The 8,947-nt window shown below is 35.1% G+C and overlaps 1 protein-coding gene across 1 annotated transcript in view; it reads left to right on the plus strand.

Moving 5' to 3' along the window:
• The first annotated feature begins 2,938 nt into the window (after window positions 1-2,938).
• Window positions 2,939-8,947, plus strand: part of LOC110287469 (putative P2Y purinoceptor 10) — a 14,441-nt gene continuing 8,432 nt past the window's right edge. The window contains exons 1-2 of the mRNA XM_021154080.2: window positions 2,939-2,996; window positions 3,127-3,301. Of these exons, the coding sequence (XP_021009739.2) occupies window positions 3,290-3,301 (12 nt within the window). The 5' untranslated portion in view covers window positions 2,939-2,996; window positions 3,127-3,289. The remainder of the gene's footprint in view (window positions 2,997-3,126; window positions 3,302-8,947) is intronic.

The following is an 8,947-nucleotide window of genomic DNA, read 5'->3' on the forward strand; positions in this document are numbered from 1 at the left end:
GAGGCCCATTGGACACGCAAACTTTATATGCCCCAGTACAGGGGAACGCCAGGGCCAAAAAAATGGGAATGGGTGGGTAGGGAAGTGGGGGGGGAGGGTATGGGGGACTTTTGGGATAGCATTGGAAATGTAATTGAGGAAAATATGTAATAAAAAAAAAACCTTAATGTGTACTGAGCATCCAGGACATACTTACTTTCCCAAACAGATTCATAGTGTGGTCACACAATTTAATTGCAGATTATATACTATGCTATGTCTTCTACTAATTGAGAACAGAAGTTACAGTTCTAAATCCCATCACCGTCACTTAGCATTAAAAATGCTAATTATTATTTTAGTTCATTAAGTATTTGTTGGGGAATTAATTATAAAATAGTTCAGAGTGATAGTTTATGGATATGCAGACAGAAATCAGAGTGTTTAGGAAATGGTTTATCCAAGAGTTTGTGTTGACTGGTTCTAATTAAAAAATATTTGAGGTCAAAATTCACTTTTGTGTTATAGTTTTTACTCAGCAGTTGAGGAAATATTGATGTTAGTTCAAAGGGGTTCATATAGCATATTACTCCAAACAAATGTAAAACATAGAAAGTTAGGCAAAGACATAATAATTGAGTCACAAAAGTCATTAATCTAAAATGACATACTATAAAAATCCCTTTCACTATCAGTAGAGTTGAAACTGGCTCTGTTTTTTAGTAGACTCTGAAAAAGAGGAATACCTATAGCCATAATAATTAAATCATTCTGGTTGTTTAAGAAAAATTGAGAATTTCCTGATCCTAATTTCAGAAATATTCCCTTAAAAATAAAGTAGATGTTAATGAATAATATTCTCAATCATGGTTATTATTACTTAGTAAATGTTACTTTTAGAGCACCTAATAACATTTAAAGTGTAATTGTTAACTTTTCCCAGTGTAGGAAATATATATGATGCAGTAACCAAGAAGAAAGGAAGCATCCAAGTTGATGTAACAACTGCCCTAAATTTAGATTATTATGGCTGGGATATGGACACACAGACCAGCAACTGAACTCAGCAACTAGTTAGTTAGGGATGCTTGTTAAGTTAGCTCTTTTTGTTTGTCTACAGATTTGTTCCTTGTAGATGACCTACATATTTCCTGAACTTAATTGTTTTTGCCTGAATTGGGTCACTAACTTCTCATCTGTTCCTCTCCTTGTTAGAGATGATGATAGGCAAGGCTACTTGAATACAAGAGAGAGGTGAGGTAAGTAACCATGCTTTTCTTCTAGCAACATTAAGAAATTGTCTGCGAAATGAATGTGGTATGTGGTGACACTGGTCACTTGTCAGGAAAGGATTTCTTTCTCCTTCTATCTCAGGCTTTGGCCTCAAAGTCAAACAGATCTGGAAGTACATATGTATTTTTCAGAGAAGGATAATACCTTAGAACACTGGCTCACAATGCACATGCTCGCAAGGGACAGATTTGCATCAGGACGCCAATTTAATAATTTATAGTACAGAAGAGAACTGCCAAATGGACTGAGATGTGTGTTGGCCTGTCAGCTTAGTCTCCTTTCAGTAAGGATGCCAAATCAAAAAAGTAAATTAACAACAGATTGGAGCTGGATAAATCTATGCAATCCGAATTAAGAAGAGGACTGCAAGGTCAAGCTTGTTTCATTACATAGTTCAGCCAGGAAGAATACCCTATTTTGTTGCCAGTTCTCACAAGTCATGGTCCTATCATCAATCAGCCCAGGCTCTTAGTTTCTAATGCTAAAATCATTTCTTTTCCATCCCTCAACGCCCCTGTGACTTTTTATTGGACATCCCTGAGTGTTGGGCCTAGCTCCACCTAGATCTCTAACGGTTCTGCTTTTCTAAGATACATTCGTTGCAAAATGAGCTGTTGCAGTTCCAGGTTGCCCTCCTACAAAAACGTGGTCTTCTATTTCCTTCTTTCACCAGTCTTATCTGTGAATCAAAATGCTACTCTTTGACCTAACCCACAAGTATTTATGTTTTTCTTCCTTACTATGGTTATTACCCAGAAAGTTTGTTGCAGCTGCAGGCTGCAAAGTCTAAGTGTGGTTCTTTCACATGCCTGCAGAGGTTTGCACTACTTTGTAAGCCTTGTTTCTGAGATTTTTTCTGAAACTTAGCTGAAAGTGTTGTTTCTAAGTGTGTGGTATTTACGTGCGTATTTCTGACAATTTCATAGACATTGTGAAGAATCCTTGTGAAGACTCTTATTACACTAGAGGCAGATCTGTGATCAATCACACTTTTTGTTTACTTACATGTACATTCCTTGAGAATTCATTTATTCATCCACTTCCACACTTTTCACTTAAACATTTGTGAAAATACTTTATGTGCAGTACAGAAATAATCTAGACATAGCCTTTGCTCTCAGTATGATATAGTTTTCAGTATAGCAAAGGCACAATACATAAACAAAACAAGTTAAGTACACATTAAAATGTGAATCTAGAAATGGACTGATAGAGATGAGGATGATCTAGATTGAGTGGAAAGTTTAGACTGAGAGAGTCCCATTGTTAGTTTTGATATGTATTTTGAAGTTTCCTCAGCCTTTGCCTCCCAGAATTCAAAGAGCAGCAGCTTCCCAGGTCTTAGGTAAATTTTCTTTATATTTGGCTTAGAAGTCTTATCTTGACCCCAAACCTACTGGATTTAGTAAGAAAAACATTCGAGTTGTGGTAGAAGGAAATAAGGTAGGTAACAGTTACGAAGACAAGGACTTATTAGCTGTTTGTACAGCACAAATGAAATAAAGAAGAAATCACACTTGATTAACGTCATCTGCTCAAGGGACTTACCTTCATTCTGTGCAAGCAAGGTTTCTGTGGTGAGACATTAATGTGCTCTACTTCCTCTTTCAACATTATTTTTTTTTTCAGTTATCAGCAGGATATGTGCTTGCTGCCCAGAGTTGTACTTTTTTACTCTCATCTCTTTGCAAATATACAAGACTCTATCCCAGCTCAGCATCAGGGTAAGTTCTAGCCCAGCACCTGTAACTTTGTGGTTCTGTTTGGGAGGATTGGTGGAGAAAGAAAGATCTGGACTGGGGCAGATGTGAAGGCTGTGTTTTGAATAAAATGGTCTTTGGTTTCCCATCTCAGGATTGTTACAGAGGGAAGAAATGTGATTGCCTTTCAGTCTAGCCAGAGTTCAAAGTGAAGTATAATGTGATCAGCTTCCACTGTTACAATAGCAGTATGAAGGATGTGATGCAACTCACTGCTTGCTAAAGGGGCTTTCTATACAGTTGACAAGGAGTAGTGGATGCCACAAAAGGTAAGTACAGGGTTGCATTTAGTCTCATTTGGAACAATTTGACATACTTAGTCAATAAAAGAGGATTTGAACTTGTGCTGTGTGTAATTTATCTAGTTACATACAAAAAAAAATCTAGGTTTGAGCTCTTAAAGGTAATCTTAGCTTACTGGGACAAATAGTATTTTTCTCTAGCATGAAGGAAGACAGCCTGATGATTTATTTTGGAGCTAAAGGGTCTATACAGATAAAAATTCCTTATGATAATGTCAAATTATCTGAGACAGTGAGATGAAGCCACTTAAGAACATTCAGGTAATTAGTGGCAGAATTACAGCTATGAACTGAGTCTTAAACCACATGTTCGTTTTTCCTTATAGAAGACTGTGTCTTTCAGTAGTATAAAATTACCTATGACCCTTTTGATTGTCAGAGTTTGTTCAGAGGTATTCCTTGATTCATTGTTGTTCTAACTTCAATACTTAGAGATAGCAGAGTTCAAATGTGAGACACTTATCTTTTCAGTGAATGCACTTTAGAGTGGAGCTAGCAGTAGTGAGTCAAAAAACAGCTTCTCTAGGGATTTCTTCATGGCAGATTGTGTGCTTGGATAATCCCAGAATTAGTCTACATACAATGATGCCTACTTTGCCCGGCTTCTTAAGAGAAAGGAGACTCGATATTTAGAATTCTTCAAGTGGGGATATTTTTGTTTTGCTTGTTTAAATAAATGCAGGGAGTCATTGTTATAGTTACTAATTAGAGAATTTATGCAAAACTAAATTACAGGGTACATGGGTAGGTGTTATGCAAATATACTTAGGGTTTCTAATTGTCTAAACTATGCAGATTATCTAGGCCATAAATTTAGGACAGTTGCTTTTTATAATGTTTTTTTGCTGAATCCAATTGCTTCTTTGGTCAAACACAGTTCTTTTTAGGGCCTAATTGAAAAAGTTGTTCGGTTCGAACTGTATGGACTATTAAATCCAAGTAGTGGAAGAACAAGGAACTCCAAGTGAATAAGCACAGTTTTGGGGGAAGTTTTGGGGTGGTACTTGGTGGCTGTGTTTGAGATAAGTAACTTGGGATCCTATGATGCTCTTGCCATGGTTCTAACAAAGAACACAGATATGTTTGCTGTGAAACTACAGTATGGACAATTTTCCACAATCAGGGCAATGGTTGGGTGGGGAGTTCTACAGTGTACTTTAATTAAATTATCCCAAAATTTTACTTGAGGTTCATACCAGGATTTGAAAGCCATTAGTTCTTTCAAGAAACAAACAAAAAAATTAATGAAAGGTTGCTGTTGTAAGGAACCAATCCTGGACTTAGAATAATCTACTCATTGCATTGGTACTTTGTAACTATAGTGTATGTTGTCACCAAGAAGAATGTGGACATATATACTTTTAGCACTTTTATTAGAACAGTGATTTTGCTTTTTTTTTTTTTTTAACACGTCTCTGGTTCTTTTTCTTTTTCATTTTTTCTAAGACAACTACCCCTACTATCAAGGAAAATAGAAGTAATTTTTATATACATGTTTGCTAAGTTGTGCTGGTTTCTTAATGACAAGAGCTTTAAAAGAGGAGAGTTGAGAGGATGAGGAGGAGAGGATGAGGAGTCATCGAGCTTGTACTTAGGGAATGAATAGAGCTTCATTCCAGAACTGACTTTCCATACTGAGCCCATTGCTTAATCGTTTTGGGAAATGAGATTGCTTATTTGAGTGCTAGTATCCTCAAGTTTCAATTAAATAATTCACTAATAATATCATTTGTAATTATCATTCAACAATGATTTTTGATAATTACATACACAAAACTATAATGTTCTAAGTATATCTTCTCAGCCGGGTAGTGGCTGCATCAGGATCTTGCAGTGGCAGTAGTGATAGGGGTAGTGCCCATAACAGACAAGGTAAGTTAGAGCTAGAACAGAGTTAAAGACCATTGAGTTCAATTTTCTTATTTTAATAATAAAGAAATGAAAAAAATTGGGCTTATTACAGCAATGTAGAGAATTGGTATTTGACTAGTTGAATCAAAGTTTCTTTGATCCAAGGGTAGTATTTTAAAAAATATTCTCCTGTTTTCAGTCTTCCCTATTCTACAAGTCTTGTTCAACTCAACCCTCCTTCTATAAAAGACAAAATTAAAGTGTACCAAATTTTCTATCTGCAATCTAATGTGATTTGAGCTCACAGGTAAATCTTCATAAAAATCCCTTATTTTGATATGGCACTACCCTGAAACCTGGTGGGACTACCCTGAGATCTGGTGGGCAGTCATTTGTCATATATATGTAGCAAATATAGATAAAAGTGCTAGAACTATACCTAAGAAGTGCAGTGTCTTTATCTTTAAGGAGAGTATATTCCATATAAAGCATCTTAAAATATTTTTCTTCCATGCAAAAACTTGTTTAGAGATGGAGAATTTCAACTTTTTCTAGTTTTATGAAGAAATCTTATTACAAGCTAAATTGCAATACTTCTCAGATTTGGGGAAATAAAATGAAATTAATCTTGCTGAGAGTCAATTTCCTGATCTTTTAAAGTTATAGTAATGAAACTCTTATTCCTACAAAAATTAATGATATAGATAGGAATAGCATTGGATAATTTATAGGAAACACAGGCACTTGGATTTAGTATTTTACTATGATTTAAGGACAAATCTCATATCATAATTATATAGATATTCTTGAGTTGCCTCTTCATGGAAACTGAATATAGTTATTTAGGGAGGGGAACTGCTTTTTGGTATCTATTAAAACCTTGGTCTCAGCATTAGTAAATAAGACTCAAAAGCCTGATATAAACACATATTTTGAAGCAAAACTTATTTCTACAAAATATAGTGCTAAATGATGAAATTTTACTTAAGCATATAAGATTCCTGCTGGAAATAGGAAACTGGAATAATACACTTTTAATTTCTTACATGTCTTGATTTCTTGGAGTTTAACCTCATTTATCTAAAGAGAAGGAGAGGGAAAGATTATGGATTTTGACTGAGAAAGTAGCTCATATGACAGACTTCCTTGTTTGCTAATGTACGCCTACACTATATACTCTTCCTTGTAAATTCCTACACCCTGTCTAGACCACTGTTCAATATGGATAAATTATATATATATATATATATATAATTTATATATATATATATATTATTCTAAGATGTACAATCTTGCTATGAAGAGTACATTTTATTAGTGAAATCTGCAAATACATTAAGACTTGGAAGAAGAGGGAAGCCAAAGTACAGTTCCCCAATGCTGGAGAAAAATAAGGGCTGAAGTGGGTCCTTGAGATAGAGGAAACTATTGACTTCTGAGAGAAAGGATTTTATCATGGAGAGTATACATACATTTGATATGTCTTGGATCAGTTAACATGTTACATCTTAGAGTAGAGTTTAGTGTTGATTTTGGAAAGAAATGTCCATGGAAAAGACAGAAATTGATGAATCTTGACAGAAAGTGTAAATTTCAAAAGCCCCAGCATAAGAAAGAGGTTAATTTTATATCATTTTATAATAAAATTGTCTTTGACATTCAGGGCCTAACCAGTGTTGTATCTGACTTATTTTTGAAATGATAAGTTTCATGTCTTACTGACGTTAGAGCTTACTCTTTATCACTTCAGCTGCTTTAGTCAGAAGGGTCAGTTTTGTTGTTGATTTCGTCTCTTGTGGTCTGGGTACTGAATAGAGCATGGTCCACACATTTCTGGCAGGACGGAACTGTTAAACAATCTACCTATACCAAAATGACTTGGATTTTCCGTGCTGTCTTTTAACACTAATTTGCACAGTGTTGCCAGAGGGATTACTCTAAACTTTAAGTATAGTTCTATTAGAATTCTCATTAGTATCGTTTAAAGGATTTTATCTTTCACTCAAATGCCTTCAAAACTTTTTATGACATGGTACCATCTGCCTTAATCACCTTTCCTTTAAACTAGTTTCTTTCATTCCATACTTTTATAATCTCATACTATTCACCAGTTTTCATAGAATGACTACTATCCCATTCTAATACCACGAGAATTTTGAAAGTTTCTTCTCCTATATTCTGCTTACCTTCAAAACTGATTCTTGAAATTCCCTTATCCTTTCAACTTCTGACCATTTCTATGCAAGACTTCTTTCTATTTCTACAGAAATATCTCTAGTACATCTTTCATGGCATGTTTTTAAATTGTATTATTGTGAATTACTTTTATATTCATTCTCTCACAAATGACTACAAATTTCTTTTTAAAAGCCCTATTATTTTAAATTTTATGTGCCTGTTCATCTGTACACCACATGCACATGTGCATGTGAGGTCAGAACATTAGATTTCCTGGAACTGAAATACTATATGATTGTTAGCCTACATGTGTGTACTGAGAATCAACCTCAGGATGTTTGCAAGAACAAGTGTTCTCATCTGTTCGGCTGTCTCTGCAGTCCACTGATGCAAACTTCTTGAGAATGTATCAGCCAACTAAATTCTTCTCCAGAATTTGTTATTCAACTCACCTATCCTCAGTAATTAGCATATATCATATACACATAAAAATATCTGCTTGCTAGATTAAATTGCAAATTTAGTCTCAGATGAATGTCATTAATAACAATTAATAGCAGTTAGTTCATACTGGCATGCTATGGAAGCCTGTATTGAAAAGGTGTGACTAGATTTCAGTTTTGAAAGATTGCTACAGTCGAAATAGAATAGTCAACAATTCAGGCAAACAAGGCTTGACCTTATTTTTTTCCCCAACATAATCTTAATTTTTCTCCCCAAGTCTGTCCCTATAGAGATCAATTTGAGAGTAGAAACATCTCAGTTCAACTGCCATCTTCACTCAGTTGAGATACTTTATATCCTAGAATTTCATAGAAGCAAGAGAACATGGCACAAAGGCCAGTAAGAGGCCTACTTACCAGACTATTGATTTGAGTACTAACATAAAATAATCCTGTGGCCTTGAGCAAGACCCTAATTTTTTCATGAATAAATCATCTTGCTAACAAAACCTATGGTATCTGATCTACTTACCTCACAGGTAAAAAGATTCCGTATTTCCCATGACCTTCACCTCAATTCATATGATATATTGATTTTTATAGATATTTTAGAGATTTTTTTCAGTGATTTCTCTAAAAGATTCCTCTAGTGAGCTTCAGAAGGATAGTATTTATGAAGATTCGTTGTTTTCCACAAAATTCACTCCAAGGCCCATGGGATTGGATTCTGCCTCAAAAGTCCATGGGGGCAGGGAGATAAATACAAAAAGTCATTTCCTCTTTAAACTTGATCTCTAAGTGTAAAGAGCTTTGAGATGTAAAGACTCAGTCTTTACATTGCCATTCTGAGTCCCAAAAGCAGATAAGAAAAACATTTGCTAATAAAATGAAAGAAGTATGCATATCTTTGATACTTTTTATAATGTGAAATGAACATTTTTTGGAGGGGGGAGGGACTTTTAGAGACAGGGTTTCTCTGTATAGCCCTGGCTGTCCTGGAACTCACTTTGTAGACCAGGCTGGCCTTGAACTCAGAAATCCACCTGCCTCTACCTCCCAAATGCTGGGATTAAAGGCATGCACCACAACTTCCCCACTGAACACTTTTTTTTAAGTGTAAAAAGCCATGAAAATCATATTT

Source organism: Mus caroli, chromosome X, assembly GCF_900094665.2.
Source record: "Mus caroli chromosome X, CAROLI_EIJ_v1.1, whole genome shotgun sequence".
NCBI classification, from domain to species: Eukaryota; Metazoa; Chordata; class Mammalia; order Rodentia; family Muridae; genus Mus; species Mus caroli.